Here is a 20,021-nt window from a genome sequence, read left to right on the forward strand (position 1 = left end):
CCACAAAGGACATACATTGCTGTCCACCAGACACAGAGTTTAAATATGACACAAATAATTCAAAAGTAAGGTTAGAAAAAGATATACAATGCAAACAGTAAACTAAACAGAGTGTGTCTATATTAATATCAGACAATAGAACCTTTAAGACAAGAAGCGTTCCCAAAAATAAGAGTTTATAATGATTAAATAGTCAGTTAAGAAGTGAAAAAAATCATAAATATATATGTGCTTAATAAAAAACTTTGAAGTACATAAACCAAATACTGACATAACTGAAAGAAGAAATAGACAAATCCACAATCATAGTGGGATATTTTAACATTCTCTTCTCAATAATTGATAGAATAATTAGGCTGAAAAGTGGTAACCTAAAAGTGGTAACGATATAGATCTGCAAAACATCAACCATACTGAACTAATACATAGAACATTATGGTCAACAACTGAAGAATATACACTATTTTCAAATGTGCATGTAAGAACATTCAACAAGATAAATCATATGCTGAGCCATAGAAAATGTCTCAACAAATTTTTAAAAACTAAGTCTTGCACATATATTCTTTGGCAATAATGGTGATAAATTAAAAATTGATGACATGAAGATATGTAGAAAAGTCCCAAATATTTAGAAATTAAACATACTTTCAAATAATCATGGCTCAAAGAAGAAATTACAAAGGAAATTAGAAAATATTTTCATCTGAAAGTAAAAAATCAAAATTTATGATATATGATATTAGAAGAGTTATAGCTATAAATGATTATATTTGAAAAGAAGTTTTTTGTTTTTTTTTTGGCAAAGAAGATTCACTCTGAGCTAACATCTGTGCCAATCTTCCTCTATTTTGTATGTGGGTCGTCGCCACAGCATGGCTGACGAGTGGTGTAGGTCCATGCCTGGGATCCAAAGCAACGAACCCAGGCCACCAAAGCAGAGCATGCTGGACTTAACCACCACACCACAGGGCCGGCCCCAGGTAGAAAGTTTTAAAATCATTATTCTAAGGGAAATGTGCCAGACACAGAAAGATAAATACTGCATGATCTCATTTATGTGTGGAATCTAAAAAAGTCAAACTCATACAAACAGAGTAGAATGGTGGTTGCCAGGAGCGATGGGTGGGGAAAATAGTGGGATGTTGGTCAAAGGGTACCAACCTTCAGTTATAAGAACAAGTTTTGGATAGCAAATGCACAGCATGGTGACTATAGTTAATAATGCCAGGGCAGGCCTCGTGGCTTAGCAGTTAGGGGCGCACGCTCCACTACTGGCGGCCTGGGTTCGGATCCCGGGTGCGCACCGACGCACCGCTTCTCCAGCCATGCTGAGGCCGTGTCCCACGTACAGCAACTAGAAGGATGTGCAACTATGACATACAACTACCTACTGGGGCTTTGGGGAAAAATAAAAGGAGGAGGATTGGCAACAGATGTTAGCTCAGAGCCGGTCTTCCTCAGCAAAAAGAGGAGGATTAGATGGATGTTAGCTCAGGGCTGATCTTCCTCACAAAATAAATAAATAAATAAATAAATAAATAATGACGTATTATATACTTGAAATTTGCTAAGTGAGTAGATCATAAGTGTTTTCACCACACACACTAAAAAAGGTAAACATGTGAGGTCATGAATAGGTTAATTAGCTTGATTGAAGCAATAATTTCGCAATGTATATGTAGATCAAAACATCACGTTGTACACCTTAAATATATACAGTGTTTACTTGTTAATCTTACCTCAATAAAGCTGAGGGAAAAAAGACAGAAAGCAAAGGCAAAAATAAAAAATTATGATCTATATTTTCACCATAAGAAGACAGAAAACTAAGAAAACATTAAAACTAAAATATTTAGAAGGAAGGAAATAATAAAGATTAAGAGCCAATAAAATGGAAAACAGTAAACAATAGAGAACATAAACTCAAAAGTTGGTTCTTTGGAAAAATTAATAAAATTCATAAAAACTTATCCAGCCATATATAAAATGATAATACATCTTACCAAGTGTGGTCTGCCCCAGGAATGTACATTTTATTTAATATTCAAAAATAAATCATGTGATTTACCATAGTAACAGAATAAAAGAGAAACAAAGCATATGATCATGGACATCTACAGAAATTCTACAGCGAACATTGTACAAAATGGTGAAGGACTGATGCTTCCCCTTAAGACTGGGAACAACGTAAGGATGTCTGCTTTTACCATTCCTGTTTAATATCGTATCAGAGAGTCTAGCTAGTGCAATAAGGTAAGGGAAAAAAGTCACAGAGTTTAGAAAGAAAGAGACAAAAATGACTTTAATTGTAGATGAAATGATATTTTTAATGTAGAAAATTCTAAAGGAACATATAAAAAATCCTTCTAGGTCTAATAAGTGAATGTAGCAGTTGTAGAATACAATATCAATATACAAAATCAATTGTATTTCTGTATTCTACATCAAACTGGTCACTAAAATTAGAACAATTCTATTTAGAATAACAAATTACATTAAATGCTTAGGAATAATTTCAACAAAAGACACGCAAAATTCATTTGCTGGAAACTAGAAAGCCCTGTTGAAAGATATTAGGGTCTAAAAAGGGAGAAATACACCATGTTTATGAATTAGATAACTCAGTATTGTTAACATGTCAATGCTCCCCAAATGCATGTATAGATTCAATGCAATCCCAATGAAAATGTCAAAGATTTTTTTGTAAAAATTGACAAGGTGATTCTAATCATAAAATTTACACGGAAATGCAACAACCAAAATAGCAAAACAATCTTGAAAAAGAACACATTTGTAGCACTTACATTACCTGATTTCAAGATTTGTTACAAAGCTATAGTAATCAACACAGTGTCTTATTGTCAGAAAGGTAGACAAATGAATCAATAGAAGAGAATATATTCCAGAAATAGATTCAGGTACTTAGGGTCAACTGATTTTTGACTAAGCTACCAAGGCAATTCAATAGGGGAAAAGGAAAGTCTTTAAACAAATAGTTTTGGAAGAATTAAATAAATATATGACAAAAATGAACTTTAAATCATATCTCATCCTACACACATACACAAAATTCGAGATGAATCACGGACATAAACGTAAAAGCTAAAACTATAAAATTTCTAGACTAAAATACAAGATACTATCTTTATGGTCTTGAAGTAGACAATACTTCTTAGGACACAAAATACAACAACGTGAAATTAAAAATTGCTAATTTGGATTTCATCAAAATTAAAATCACCTGCTCATCCAAAGGTACCATTAATGAAATAGAAAGTTAAGCCATTAACTAAGAAATAATATTTGTTATCTAATAAAGGACTTGTATTCAAAATATGTAAAGAATTCCTATAACTCAATACTAAAAAAATGACTCAATAAAAAATAGGGTAAAGACTTGAACAAAAACTCCCCAAAAGAAGATAGGACAACCCTCACTTTGCACATTCCAATATGCTTGAATTTCTGTTTCTATGGTTTAATTAAATAACACCTGTCTGCCCAAAACAAGGGTTAAAATTTGTTCCCATTGTATGTTAACTATGAGTACTTGCATAAAGTAAACTTCACTGCTACCTCTTTTGTCCACAAAATTGCTACATAAATAACTGAAGTACATGATAATCTGTGGCCAATCGTTGCCACTTCTTTCAAAGCCTATCATTGGTTGGTCACTGTGGTCATTGTGCATGTTATTTAGTTTATGCACAGGCAGCAAAGTGTGCAGGTATATTGCCTCCTTGTCTCCCATGTGCATATGTCCCATGCCCAACAAAGATGATAGCAAAGCAACAAAAGTGATAACGCTGGAAGTAAAATTTGGATCAAACATAAATGGAGTTTTAGAACAAACAGGTAACCATGGGAATGTTGACATTGCTGCCATTTAAGAAACTTTAGATACGCAGCCAGAGGAGCTTAGTGAAAACAAACATGGATATAAATGAGAAAAGTGGTTGTGATGAAAAGAACAAAGGATGATGTCTCAGAAGAAGTAACGCCAACAAAAAACTTCACATTAAGGGAACTCTTGGACTTGGAAGCAACCTAAGTGCCCATCAAGGGACGAATGGATAAAGAAGCTGTGGTATATATACACAATGGAATACTACTCAGCCATAAGAAACGATGAAATCCAGCCATTTGTGACAACATGGATGGACATTGAGGGTATAATGCAAAGTGAAATAAGTCAGAGGGAGAAGGTCAAATACCGTATGATTTCCTTCATTAAGTAGTAGATAATAACAACAATAAACAAACACATAGGGACAGAGAGTGGATTGGTGATTACCAGAGGGGAAGGGGGGAGGGAGGAGGGTGAAAGGGATAATTAGGCACATGTGTGTGGTGATGGGTTGTAATTAGTATTTTGGTGGGTGAACATGATGTAGTCCATGCAGAAATAGAAGTACAATGATGCACACCTGAAATTTTTACAATGTTATAAACCAATGTTACTGCAATAAACAAAAAATTAAAAAAAAAAAAAAAAGGGAACTCTTGGAGATATTTCATGACACTGAAAGTATAAAGGATAAAATGTTGGGAGCTGATCCAAACTTTGAAGGAAGTGTAAAAATTCTCCAAGTCATAGGAAAGATGCTCTTTCTGTATCATGAGATAAACAATGAGAAAAAGAAAGCAACCACTTGATAATTTTTTACAAAGAAACTGAACACTTTAATTCTCAATATTTCTAATGTTTTAAATTACAGTGTACTAAATAAATACTGTTTTTATTATTTTTTCATTTTCCTATATATTTGTAACTGACAGTAAAAGAGTTTTTAATGTAGTGACAAAAATTTTGAAGATCATGGAACAATCATAATTTTCCCCATTGATTATTAAGATTGCTTTGCATGGATTCAGCTTTACAGTCATTTTTATGGTCTCACACTACCATGTACAGCAAAGACTGCAGGTATATGAAAGGTCAACAACCATGTTAAATGATTTAACATCATTAATCACCACTGAAAGGAAAATTAAACTTACAATGAGATAGAAATTCTTTTACACCAACCAGAATATCTAAAATTAAAAAGACTGATAACACCAAGTTTTGCTGATACTGAGAATTAATTAGAACTCTCGTACATTGCTGTTGGGTATGTATTTAAAATAGTATAACCACTTTAGAAAACTGTCGGTTTCTTGAACAGGTAAACAAGCATCTAGACTATGACCCAGCAATTCCACAAAAAAGATTTATACAAAAATATCTATAGCAATTTTATTCATAACACGCAGTTTGGAACAATCCACATGTCCATCAAAAGAAAACAAACACACATAACAGGATATTCATAGGATGGAAAATGACTCAGCAATAGAAGAGAACAAATTACCGAAACCCTCAACAACATGAGTTTCACTATTTTGTTGAAAGAAATAGACCAGACATAAAAGAGTATAGATAGCTCAAGAAAAACTGAAGCTAATGTATGTTGAATGAAATCAGGGCAGTGGTTGCCTTGGGGAGTGGGTGTCCAAGGAAACTTTCTGTGGGAGATGGAGATGTTCTATATGTTGTTGAGTGGTGGTTACAGAGATGTATTTGTGAAAACTCCCTGAATTGTATACTTAACTTCTGTGCATTTCACTGTATACAAAATAATTACCCATAAGTAGAAAATATAAAAACACAAAAAGAAAAAAGCTTTCCGGGGCCGGCCTGGTGGTGTAGTGGTTAAGTTCGCACCTTCTGCTTTGGCGGCCCGTGGTTTGCCAGTTCAGATCTTGGGCGTGGACCTACTCACTGCTCATCAAGCCACGCTGAGGCGGCATCCCATATAGAAGAGCCACAACTCTACAACCACGATACACAACTATGTACGGGGCTTTGGGGAGAAAAAAGAAAAGAAAGAAAGACTGGAAACATGTTAGCACAGGGCCAACCTTCCTCCAAAAAAAAAAAAAGCTTTCTCATAAAAACGTAGCAATAATATTCAAAATAAGTCATATAGTACATTTATATAGAAATTTAAAATACCAGACACTAATACTTTCTAGCTAATAGTTTATAAATCTAGACATTCGTGAAAAAAAAATCATGAGCTTTATTGTATTTCTCATATATCCATACTAGAAAAGAAGCCTTACAGATTAGCCCAAGTATGTCAAAAACGACTCTCAACTATCTTTTAGTAACTGTTTAATCTGCAGGCAATGTTCCTGACAGTACTTATGAGAACAGCATTCTATTCAGCTTTCAGGAACTGTGTCTTATACAGTTAATCATTTCTCTGCAATAACATCCTCAATGCAAACTTAGTTTTAAATTTCAAGTCTAAACTCTAAAAATGTTAGACCACTTATACATAACAAATATTAATGTAGTTGCATTTAAAAAATTACAAAATGGGGTATTGGTTTTTAAAAATGCCTACCTAAAGCAGGTTAATTTAATTAGTAACAAACTTCAGAAAATTGGGCTACTGATTTTTAATGTATCCTTTCATTGGTATCAATTTCATTATTGTGATCCACAAAGAGTAATATTCATCATCTTTCTAACATTGCAAATTGTTTTTAAAGTAATAATTCTTCATAATAAGTTATCCAGGCACAGAACTAATGGGTGATTTATTCAAGGTTACAGTGAATAATAGGTAGTGAAAATCCAAATTACAACGATAACATTAATATACTAAGAAATGTTACTCTATTTCAATTTTGTGTTTAATCTTATACTGGCTGCTCTTTATGTATATCTTATATTTATAAAATAGCTTCCTTCCCAAAAGTTGCATTACTGTTACCATGAAACTTGTAACATCTGAAATTCACTGAGTTGAGGTTAATAATTTGCAAAACCTTCTAATTGTTCAAAGCCTTTTCTTTATATTCATATTGCATTGATTTTTATATTGAGTCTAAGTCAACGTAACATCATTTAGGAAATTATGCTATTATTAAAACTCATTTACTTTACATTTCAGAGTTTTTACACAATTAGTAAATGTTTTTCCATGGCATTTATAAACTCATACAAACAACAGGCACATTCCTGAAGCTTTCAAGTACTATTGTTGCCAGAAAGAAAGAAGAGGGCTTTTGCATGCACACACATATGCTTAATTTACTTAAAAAGAGAAGTAAAAGAGAATAAGAAAAAAAATGGGGGGGGGGGAGATGGGGGAGGTTGATATGTAAAGGCTGTTAGGAAAAGTATCAGCTACAGCTGCATAGGACAGGAATGGAAAATAGGGTAATAAGATATGCCCCAGTTCCTAAATAAGTTAATAAAAATGCTGCTTGAAGAACAGCTGGCTTTAGCTGGAGCTGGGATGAAGGAAAGAGTGGCTGCTTGGAGTCCACTTAATGAAAGTATTAGAGCATCAATGAGGTCAGGAGAATTATGCAGAGTAACCCACGTTCATTTTTTACAAAAGGAATTACATTTAAAAGGACTTTTAAATTTATAATTTAGAATTTGATACCTAAGACAATTTCATAATAGCAAACATTACACTTTTGGAACTGGTCCAGGGTAAAAAATGTGATACGTGTCTAGGAACTTTAAACATTTCCCAGAATGGCTTCAGTATTTTACAGACCTTATATTAACTCACAATATTTTTAGTTTTACAGGTTAAGCACATATTTGATATTAGAAATTTACTGTTCCTGAATTTTATCCATATTTAGACAAAAGCACGTATATACTCACATTATAAATATAGCTGCACAAATTAATGAGGAAATTTGTATAATGGACCTGACTTTCCCCACTCCACAATGACTCTATTTAGCTACTGTGAAATAATGGAAGAAAACTATTCTAATTCCAATGAACAGAATGATTTGTTTAATTTCTAAGTTAAGGTGGGCATCACAATACAGTAGTAAGAGTTCTGCTAATAATTAGCTGTAGCACACTTAGTAAACACTTCACCTCTGTGCTTCATTTCTTATGTCTGCAAAATGAAATGGCTGAATGAGGTTATCTCTGAGATCCAATAAAGATCTAAAATTATATCTAAAGATCTAAAATTTAAAAGCACAAGAAATAAATTTGTTTCATCATACTCTTCCCAATAGTCCCTAGCACATGTATTAAATATGTATTAAATAACTTGATGTTAAATAGATGGACAAAAAGGGTACCATATGTGATATTAAAACTATCCCCACAATATTTGAAGAACGTGAAAACACCAATGAGTAAAGATACATGCACCCCTCTGTTCATTGCAGCATTATTCCCAATAGCCAAGATGTGGAAGCAACCTGAGTGCCCATCAAGGGAAGAATGGATAAAGAAGCTGTGGTATTTATACACAATGGAATACTACTTAGCCATAAGAAACAATGAAATCCAGCCATTTGTGACAACATGGATGAACATTGAGGGTATTATGCAAAGTGAAATAAGTCAGAGGGAGAAGGTCAAATACCATATGATCTCCTTCATTAAGTAGTAGATAATAACAACAACAAACAAACACATAGAGACAGAGACTGGATTGGTGCTTACCAGAGGGGAAGGGGGGAGGGAGGAGGGTGAAAGGGATAATTCGGTACATGTGTGTGGTGATGGGTTGTAATTAGTATTTGGGTGGTGAACATGAGAACATGATGTAATCCTTGTAGAAATAGAAGTATAATGATGTACACCTGAAATTTATACAAAGTTATAAACCAATGTTACCACAATAAACCATTTCGAATATTTAAAAAAAAAACTATCCCCACGGATGAACTTCTGCCTTGAGGAAGATGGAGTAGATGTATTCTCCCTATTCCTCCCACTAAGCACAACTAAAACTGTGTACGTTAAATATAAAACAAATATAAAAAGACTCTGAAAGGTGGAGAGAAGAAGGCAGAGCTACTAGGGAACTCAGGACCCAAGGAACAACACAGTGGTGAGTTTCCTGGGTTTTCTTTTTGCCTCATATACCCAGAAGCCAGAAATCTGGAAATGCCAATTAGCTCAGACAAAAGAAGCCCCAGGAAAAGCCTGCTTTCTCTAGCCCCCAAAACAGTGCAGCCTAGCAAGACAGAAAACTTTTAGACAAGAACAGCTCTATCCAAAAACCATGGAAGAACTGTGGCCCCACTCCCTCCCATGACAACAAGAGTCAAATTGGGAACCTAGCCTTCTGCCCTCACTAGGCAGTAATGAGGCACCCCAACCATCCTTGAGACGATAAAGTCAGGGAAGGCAAAACAGGGAGCTAGAGCTTTCACCCTTTCCAGAGGAAACAAGATCCCTCCACCATGTCAGTGAAGAACAAATGGGGAGCAGTAATGAGGCATTCCTACTCTTTCCAGCCAGGGCCAGGATGCCTCCTCAGTGGAGGCCTAGTGGGATGCCCTCTGTTCCACGCTCACCCAGCATCCTCCCCTTGGGTGTCCACAGAGGCTGAGTGGGGAACCTGGATTTCTACACCCACCTGGCAGTTGCCCTTCCTTTCCCTACCAGAGTGGTATCAAAGGAAACCATTACAAATGTAATGTCTTTAATAGTTATAAGGCTATTCAAATGATGTATTTCATATTTCATATTAGGTGAGCTGTGGTAGTGTGCTTTTTGTAGAATAAGTTTATTTCATCCAAAATTTATTTGTGTAGAGTTGTTAGGAATAATACTAACATAATAATACTTATTACCCCTTTGATGGCTGCAGTGTCTATAGTGGTTTCTTTCCTAAATATTGATAATTTTTGTCTTCTCTTTTTTTTCTTTGTCAGGCTTGCTAGAGGTTTGTCAATTTTATCTTTTCAAAGAACCAGCTCTTTGTTTCATTGACTTTTCCTACTGTTTTCCTGTTTTCAATTTCATTGATTTCTGTTCTTGTTTTTATTATTCTCTTCCTTCAGTACGCTTTAAGTTTATCTTCCTTTTGTTTCTCCAGACTCTAGTAGAGGGGAGGAGGAACTTAGATTATGGACCTGAGATGCTTCCTCTTTTCCAGTGTATGCATTCAGTGCTATAAATTTGCCTCTCTTCACTGCTTTAACTGTGTTCTGCACATTTTAGTTTATTATATTTTCATTTCATATCAATTCATTTCAATACATTTTAGTTTACAATACTTTATTTCTTTCAAGACTTCTTTTTTGACAAATGGATTATTTAGAAGTACCACTTTTTTTTTTTTTGCTGAGGAAGACCGGCTCTGAGCTAACATCTATTGCCAATCCTCCTCCTTTTTTTTTTTTTTTTTCCCCCAAAGCCCCAGTAGACAGTTGTATGTCATAGTTGCACATCCTTCTAGTCGCTGCACTTGGGACGCGGCCTCAGCATGGCCAGAGAAGTGGTGCGTCAGTGCGTGCCCGGGATCCGAACCCGGGCTGCCAGCAGCGGAGTGCACGCACTTAACGGCTAAGCCATGGGGCCGGCCCAGAAGTACCACTTTTTGCAACTGGTTTGATATCACATTTCAGCTCCAAGATTGCATCCTGAGAGCACTTAAACATAATTTTAAAACTTCCCCAAAATAGATCTCCACGCCCAGATAGTTCCACCGGAGGATTCTACCAAATGTTTAAAGAAGAATTAACACTAATTCTACACAATCTCTTCCAGAAATTAGAATAAATTCATATGATGAAGCTAGTATTACTCTGATACCAAAATTAGGAAAAGATGGTGAAAAAAACCCCCTACCAAACTATAGACTAATATCCCTCGTGAATATAGATGCAAAAATTCTTAACAAAATATTAGCAAGTAGAAATCAGTGGTACATAAAAAGAAGTACACCCCATCAACAAAACAAAAAGACAACCTACTGAATGGGAGAAGATATTTGCAAATGATATATCTGATAAGGGGTTAATATCCAAAACACATATAATTAACTCATACAACTCAATATCAAAAAACTAAACAGATTAAAAAATTGGCAGAGGACCTGAATAGACATTTTTCCAAAGAAGACATACAGATGGCCAACAGACACACAAATAGATGCTCAACATCACTAACCATCAGGGAAATGCAAATCAAAACTACAGTGAGATATCACCCCACATCTGTCAGAATGGCTATTATCAAAAAGACAAGAAATAACAAGCGTTGGTGAGGATGTGGAGAAAAGGGAACATTTGTGCACTGTTGGTAGGAATGTAAATTGGTGTAGCCACTATGAAAACAGTATGAGGTGTTCCCTCAAAAATTAAAAGTAGAACTACCATAGGATCCAGTGTATTTACCCAAAGAAAAAAAAACACTAATTCAAAAAGATATATGCATCCTTATGTGCATTGCGGCATTATTTACAGTAGCCAAGATATGGAAGCAACCTAAGTATCCATCAACAGATGAATGGATAAAGAAGATGTAGCACATACAAACAGTGGAATATTACTCAGCCATAAAAAAGAATGAAATCTTACCATTTGCGACAACACAGATGGATCGTGCGAGTATTAGGCTAAGTCAGTCAGAGAAAGAGAAATACTGTATGATTTCACTTACATGTGGAATCTAAAAAACAAAACAAACAAACAAAACAAAACAGAAACAGACTCATAGATACAGAGAACAAACTGATGGTTGCCAGAGGAGAGGGAGTGGAGCGTTGGGTGAAATAGGTGAAGGCGATTAAGAGGTACCAATTTCCAGTTATAAAATGAATGTCATGGGGATGTAATGTGCAGCATAAGGAATATAGTCAACAATATTGTAATAACTCTGTATGGTGACATATGGTTACTAGACTTACTGTGATGATCATTTTGTAATGTATATAAAGGTCGTGTCACTATGTTGTATACCTAAAACTAACATAATATTGTATGTCAACTGTACTTCAAGAAAAAAAAGGAAGTACATCATGATCAAGTGGGGCTGATTCAAGAGACCAAAGGCTTGTTCAATATTAGAAAATCAATCAAAGTAATCCACCATATTAGTAAGCTAAAAAAGAAAATCACGTGAACACATCAATCAACAAACACACAAAGCATTTATATTACGCTCCTGAAATGACAAAATTACAGAAAATGGAGAACAAATTAGCAGTTGTCAGAGGGTTAAGATGACAGCAGATACAAGAAGGGTGGACAGGAATTGGGTGTGGCCATAAAAAGGCAACAGGAGGGATTGTTCTTACGGAAATGTTCTCTATTTTGATTGCATCAATATAAATACGGTGGTTGTGATATTATACTATAGCTGTACAGGATGTTACCATTGAGGGAAGGTGGATAAAGGGAACACAGGATCTCTCTGTATTATTTCTTACAACTGCGTGTGAATCTACAACTATCTCAAAATAAAAAGTTTAATTAAAAAAATATATCCCAGAACACTCACCTTTCTTATATATTGTACCAAATAATGGTCTAAAAATAATTGTGTGGCTGAAAGTTTCTACTTCAGGCACGCAAAGTACGCATATTGAGTGTTTAATGTGAGCCTGTCACTCTCCTAGGCTTGTGCATTGATTGACTGATTGACTGAATCATCCTTCATAATATATTTGGTGAGTATCACTGTATGCCAGACACTTTTCTGGGCACTGAAAACAGGTGTCAACTGCGCAAAGAAAAATCCCTGTCTTCATGGAGTACATCCATAGACAATGACACATATAATGGAGAAAAGTAAATCAGGAAAGGGGTGCAGAAAATTCTAACTGGGAGGAGGTTCAATCATAAATAAGTCAGACCCTCTTTGAAGAGGTGGCATTTGAGGATAAATTTCAAAATATGGAGGAGGAGACATACATGTAAGTAGGGAAGAGAATGCCGGGTTGAAAAAGGGCCCTGTGGGCCATTCAAATGACTGTGGATTTTATCCTTTGTGGCCTGGGAGGCTCAGTAAATAAGTAATGAACAAATTCTTCTCCATCTAAAGAGATGACTGCAAGGTTTTAGGAAAATAGCCAAAAAACAATCACTATTTTTAGAGTTACTTATGTTGTTTCTTACTCTAAATTGAGCGGAGTTCCCATTTTTCCATTATATTATATCCAAACTTCTGCTAGAATCATGCAAAACTAAGAACAGAGTAAGGTCCACTTTAGTTATTCAACCTCCCCTGCCACACTCTTTCCAACACAATGCCCTCTGCTCTAGTCAGGCTTCCATCTCAGCCTGGCCCCTTGTATTACATATTACTTTCCAATTCCTTTACGTTCAAAGTAAAGGAATATTACATTCCTTTATTCCCCCGTGTGTTTTCTTGGAATTCCTATTTACTCCCTTTTATCCATTAATCTCACTATTTCCATGAATAGTGATGGTGGCACAGGGTGGCTTACCATGAGTGCTTTAGCCCACCCATAATCTTCAAATCTCCCTCACTCCCACCATCTAAGTTAGCTCAAATAAAAAAAATGTTCTTTGATAAGTACAACTGACATTTTCTCATAGTATATTGAGGAGCAACAATCAAAAATATTTTTAAAACTTGGCTACTTTATTGACGTATATCATATCATCTAAGTAAACATTAGTGTACCTGTCTTTTCAAGAAAATCAAGGTTCAAGATCACATGATCCTCTTTCGATTAGGTGACTGAGTCTAAGCCCCTCCTATAAGACAATTCTCAAGCTACCAATGAGCAACATCCAAGTCATATTCCACTTCTTCAATACAGCCTTCAATAAAATCTATTTCTCCAGAATTCTTACTTGATTCCATCTTCCATCCACAAAATTGGCTAACATTTATGTAGGTTTGTATTTTTTTTTTTTTTTTTTTTTTTTTTTTTAAAGATTTTATTTATTTATTCAGTTTTTTCCCCCCAAAGCCCCAGTAGATAGTTGTATGTCATAGGTTCACATCCTTCTAGTTGCTGTACGTGGGACTCGGCCTCACGTTGGACGGAGAAGTGGTGCCTCGGGGCGCTCCCGGGATCCGAACCCGGGCCGCCAGCATCAGAGCGCGCACACTTAACCGCTAAGCCACGGAGCCGGCCCTATGTAGGTTTGTATTTAATTGCTTTATATTTATTGGATATGTCTTTACAATAATAGTGGAGTCATTTGGATGTGCAGAGCAGAGATCACCAATGCCATTTGAGACTCAAACTTGGGTCTGGAACCCCAAACACAGAGCCTGCACATCATAAGCATAAATAAGAATATATTGGTCAGATGTTTGCTACACTACAAGTGTAAAAAAGATACTTCTCATCTGATGTTTACTCTTAAGAAAAGTATAATATTTAATGCTTAAGTCTGTATTAAAAATATTTTGAAAAATATTTTGTAAAATGCTTGCATTTCAATTAGGGTAGCAATGCTAATAGCTATTTCTTTCTGATCTGTGTCTGTGACAGACAACTGTAATGGCTTTTGCGCTTTCAGCAATTACTAACTGTAAGTAGGATGTGTCAATCCACTTACTAAAGAACAAACAGGATGATGCAATTTTCCTGCATGTTTGACTCATCTCAACTGAGAAGATGGGTGAGGAGGCAATGTAAGTGGGATGCAGACAAAGGGAAATGAACTTTTGAATTACTGCATTAATTTGCAACCCTGAGAAATACTTTTACCATCCACTTTCAATCTATTAAATGATACTTAAGAATGATATGAATTCTTATAAGTGACATAAATAGTTTATTTAAAAAAATAAGCTGGTAAATGAAGATCAGATTTAGTCATAATCACAGTTTGCCCAGTCATCTCCGCACTGCTCAGAGAGGTCCTCAAAACAGAGATCCAAATATAGTGCATAACAAATACATTTCTTGAATAGTTCTTAGGGGAATGATGATCAAGGCTTTCCAGAAGAAGACTGAGAGTTTACAAATATGCTATTAAACAGTACAGGGATATTTAAAAGAAGCAAAAGTAGAAGAAAAAAAACCAGGGAAATTGAACACATTCCCATTAAATCACACTGTACTGTTAACGTATTTGCAAGCTCAGTGGATTTCCAGTGGGTCCCTACAGGTGGCTGATACCTCCTATTGGACAAAAAGCTAATAAAGAAGTCAGTGCTGAAAAGAACATTCCTAAAAACCACAACTGTATATTTCACTTTCCTTCAATTAAGTTTTGGGCATGTGAGGGATTAGGTTATTTTTCTCTTTTGATTTTAAATTACTGAACTTGAAAGAGCTTTGAATAAATCCAAACTGTAAAATTATCTTCCAGGAAAAAAGAACAAGTTTTTAAAACTCAATATTAAATCACCACATACACTATGATTTGAAAATAATATGGACAAATGCATGCATTCTGAATTAATTTGAGATCCTAAAAGTTAAGTCTTGCACACAAATGAACTTGCTATAATATTTTTATTGGTACATGTGATATATTTTGACATAAAATGCTGTTGAAAGAACCAAGATTTGGGGCCTTCATCTATATTTGCCCTAATCCAACATGTTTGTCTGTGACAATGGAACTAGTTTAGACACCAAACACTAATCTCCTCATAAATTCAATTGTCATGATGCATGTTTAACTGTGCCCAGATATGACCGAGTTTACTCTGAAAAACACACCCAATAATCCCTGGAAGGAATGTTAAGGTCAGACAGTAGGCAGTGAGAGAGTGAGCCAAACTTGATTTTACTTTATGTCAAAAATAAGTACAGAGTCGGTGACTCAGAGCTGACTATACACTGTGACTAATCTTAGACCACCATAAATTAGAAGTTTGCAACAGCTATAAAACTGTTTCCATTGTGAACAATGAATCTCCAGTTCTTACGGATGTCTCATCAACAAACAATTCATGTGAACCAAGATGAAAACAAATTATTTACCTAATAAGTATTGTAATCATAAACATAATTGTATACTAGACCTGGAACTTAATTTTAAAGATGAAAAAAATATTTAAATATTTTTGAAGCAGCAACTGATATGTTTAATATGAATGACTCTCTTTCATTAAAAAAAAAAAAAAAAAACTTTTACATTTGCCTAGGAGAAAATATCTATAATTTTGCCTGATGGAAATGTGGAAATACTATATTGCAACAGAGTAAAAACCTTTATGAAAAACCATGAATTATATAAGAAAATGTATTTCTTTCTTCTACAAACATTTGAGTGCCTATAATGCCCAAGGCTCTGTGCTAGGAACTGTGAAAGACAAGACAGTCAAATTTGTCTACAAGAAAGACAAATAAGACAGTCCCCTCAAGTAAAGAGTTTACAGTGGAATAGAGTGGTTCTCAAATTTCGGCACTGTATTACCCACATATCTTGTTTAAATGAAGATTTGTGAGTCTTAATTTCCAGATTCTGATTCCATGGGTCTGGAGTAGGGCCTCAGAGATGTACATTCTGACTCAGGGGCTCAGAAGTCCAAACTTTGAGAAACAGTGGTCTTTAGTAGTAAGAGAGCACACAGCACATGATACTATATGTCTAATATCTGCCTAATTCATTGACTTAGAATCCCTTCAGTCTCCCTTCACATGGTCTTTTAATCCTGAGTTCAGATCCAATTCAAATCCTTAATTAAAGGATTTTTTTACAAAAACCTGTACCTTAAGTTCAGTTGCTCTACATCAAGTGTGTGTTGCTGCTTTCATTATGTGTCTCAGTTCCACTGACTGAACTTCTGCTTCATTCCTGTGACTGAGCAGTCACCTTGAGTACCAGTGACCTCAATAATAATGACTCCTCTCCCTTGTTTTCAGAGTCCTGAACTTCTCATTTATTTCAGAATTATTGTCCCATCTTTTTTTCCCAGTGTTCTAAGACTGAGCTCCTGTCCAATGATCAAGACCATTTTACCTGGCGCTAGACCACCCTGCTGCAGACCACCTGCCTGGATTGGAGCATATTTCCTTCTCCCAGACTCTGTATAGCAATGGTCTGCTGCCCACCCACTGGGGAAACACCTGTCACCCCTTTGGAGACCTCTCTGACACTGTTTGCCTATCCTCACTGCTACATATCACCTGCCATCAAAGTTCCTGGGTAATCTACTCTGGTACTTCCCAAAATTTACAGAGCATTAAAATTACCCAGAGAGATGCTAAAAAGTACAGATCTGGGGCTTCACCTCTTGAGGCCATGATAATAAGAAGTCTGGGGTGAAGTCCAGGAATCTGTAGTTTCAAGCTTGGCATGTTATTGAAAACTTAAAAAAAAGGAAGCAAAGCATTCTAATGGTGAAAAAGTGTTGGGTATGTTTAAATAAGAGAATCTAATCAATTATTAGCCCACAGTAGTGCTTAATATGTATTTTCTGACTTGGATAGATGAAATCGATTGCATTGAATAAATGAAGTTCGGCTAGAGGCATTGGCTATACAAAGAGAGATATAGCAGAGGGACATAAGAGTGAGAAGCTAGAAAGAAGTCAGATTCTAATTGGTGATGAATTCTGGGATCCATTTTGTAGAGAGTGAGAATAAATAAAACATGGGGAGAATTCTGGGCCATCTCCTACACGTTGTGCCTTTCATTATCACTTCTATACTTCAGATACGCAAATCTACATGTCTTACTCTTAGCCTTTAGATAATAAACTTCAACTGCCAACACATAAGTGCTCTAAATTCTATGTTAGAGCCAATTCAATCAAAGCAAGTAGGTAGAAAAATGAGACTGATGGGCAGGCTGGATTAGCGTGGGTGACAAGGCTACTTAGCATATTATTATTGGAAACTACAAGTGTCATGTCCAATGCAAGCAGTCAAATTGGAGAAGGGGCAAATTGCAGAGCCTTTACAGGAACTGAATTGATAAAATCAGATTATACATAGCAGAGATGGGGAAAGAATCACATAAAACTATGAAGCTTGGGGTCCAATTGATTATCAAGAACAGGCATAGAAAAGTGAGGAAGAGAGGGAGAATTCATGTAACAAATTCCATTTAGAATATGTTTGGGATTGATATACAACAGGTCCTCAGTTGAAATTTTCTAAAAATTTGTGTGTGTCTGTGTGTGTGTCTGTGTGTGTGTGTGTGTGCGCATGCAGGAGAGAGAGAAAGAGGATAAAATGCAGGAGAAAGACTGATGGAGTAATGCTCTAGAGGAGACACTGAGAAAGGATATCTGGGGAGCATAAGTAACTACTACTGATGTTACTAGTAAAATGAATAATAACATCAAAAGAGATGATAGAGGGGGGAGACTACGTTCAGAATGAGAGCAGAATTTTCCTATAAAAAATTGATAAAGTTTAAACAAGGAATGGATAGAAGACATGGAACAGCTGGGAGAGTTAGAGAACGTGAATTTATAGCTGAGCAGGTAGAACCATTTCTATTTTTTCTAACAATATTCATCACCCAGCGTCTGGTAAAAACAAACAGTGAAATCCTCTCAGAGTTGGGAATCTCCTGGAAGAGACTCACAGTGACCTCGTTTGATATCTAAGGAGTAAGAGATAGGTGTTTTAAAATGCATCCATTCCACTGAAGTCTGAAATGTTGCTTTGGAAGGAAGAGAAGGAAAGGATGATGATCTGGATGCTGAAATAGGGAGAAGGTATGCCATGTCTTGAAGTTATGTGACTTACAGCCTCAAGGATAGAAAAGTGTAGTAAAATTAGGTGATGCTGATTTCAAAACAGAGGAGGGGTTAGAAGATGTTTCCAAGACAAAGGATCTAAATGTGCAAGAGGCAACAATTATGTCAATACCCACAGTCCCCACTGAGGCGGGCCTCCAGGGAAGTGGTGTTACAGGAAAGAAGCAGGTTTTTATTTATATGAGCAGGTACAATGCTGGAGAAAGTAGAAGGATGAAGGAGAGTATGACACAGAATTGAGCACTGTTAGGAAGAATGAGAATTTTCTTCTTTGTAGACTACAGCTTAGTGACCTGGATATTTTTATTCAAATAATATAAAAGATAAAGGCTGGTATATAAGGAAATAGATGAAAGTGAGCCTAACACTGCAGCTATAGAGTTCAGGGAAGCATCTAGAATTCCATAAATTCAATTAAGAAAAAAGAGATATATATCAAAAAGCTTACATATTCATTCCCTATTTTAAATTATGGTAAAGCATAACTCAGTAAGTTTGGAGTTTGTATAATGAGAAACAGTTATTTGTGGAAACATAATGAAGCAGATTTTCTCTCTTTTTTCCTCCCTTCTATCTCCCAATTTGTAGAGAGGAGTCAACGTACTACACAGCTGGTACTCAGGCAACAAACGAGATAAAAAAGGATGTGCTGTATTTTTTTATGTGCATTTCACATCTTTAGATAAACGTGCTACAAACGGTACTGACAAATGTGCAACACAGTCCACGAATAGTTACGTGTTTCAGGTAAGTTACCTGTTTCAGCTCAGTTACCTGTTTCAGGGAGAGTGCTGACATTGCAAATACTTTCATCACCTTCACCGGCTGAGGTTGAAGCTGTTACTTTAAAGACATATGAGGTATTGGCAAGAAGCTTCATGAAAGTATACGTGTCATCTTGGGGAGAGACTTCTGTAGAATTCCCTTCAACTGTTATCATATAATGTGTAATTATTCCATTTGCCTTTTTGGGTGGCTCCCACTTCACTATAGCTGACTGCCAGCTAGTTGCCATGCACTGTATATTCTGTACAACATCTGGAACTTAAGAGAGAAATAAATGTCCAAGGTTAAAACTTATAGACATGTAGTAGATTAATGATTGAATTATGTGATTGCTAGATAAAATCATGTTTAGGAGTAGAGACAGAATAAAAATTTAACATATCAACCTTTCACTGTGTGCTCAAAAAGTTTTTAACCTAGGCTGAATCCAATAGCAATTGACCCATTTTCTATGCCATCTTGTTAATCCTTACAGTACCGAACCAGTCAGAACATTTTTTTAGGCCCAAGCAGCAATCACATCCTCAAATCCTCCGGAGCAACTATGTAGCCTCAAACCCAGGCAGTGGTTGAAGCCTACTCTCTTAATCAGAAAGGAATAATTTTAGCAACACTTTATTATGTAAAATTTTTATGCAAAACATAGATGTAGGAGCCTCCCTAAGGTGGCACATCAGGGCCCAAGAGTACTAAGAAACATGTAACCAATTTAAGGTTTTTTTTTTTTTTTTTTTTAATATTCGAATGGCATCTTGAAAAGAATTGTGAAGACCTCATCCTTCAGTACCTTTTTATAAGTCATCAG

At 35.7% G+C, this 20,021-nt stretch overlaps 1 protein-coding gene across 4 annotated transcripts in view; it reads right to left on the reverse strand.

Annotated features, from left to right (window-relative positions):
• Positions 1 to 20,021, reverse strand: part of PTPRQ (protein tyrosine phosphatase receptor type Q) — a 243,829-nt gene that overhangs the window by 99,933 nt on the left and 123,875 nt on the right. For all 4 annotated transcript variants that reach the window (XM_087449140.1, XM_087449138.1, XM_087449137.1 and 1 more), the window contains one exon: positions 19,205 to 19,474. In XM_087449140.1, the coding sequence (XP_087305266.1) occupies positions 19,205 to 19,474 (270 nt within the window). The remainder of the gene's footprint in view (positions 1 to 19,204; positions 19,475 to 20,021) is intronic.

This window comes from Ceratotherium simum, chromosome 25, assembly GCF_057802395.1.
Source record: "Ceratotherium simum simum isolate JZ-2026a chromosome 25, ASM5780239v1, whole genome shotgun sequence".
In the NCBI taxonomy this organism is placed as follows: domain Eukaryota; kingdom Metazoa; phylum Chordata; class Mammalia; order Perissodactyla; family Rhinocerotidae; genus Ceratotherium; species Ceratotherium simum.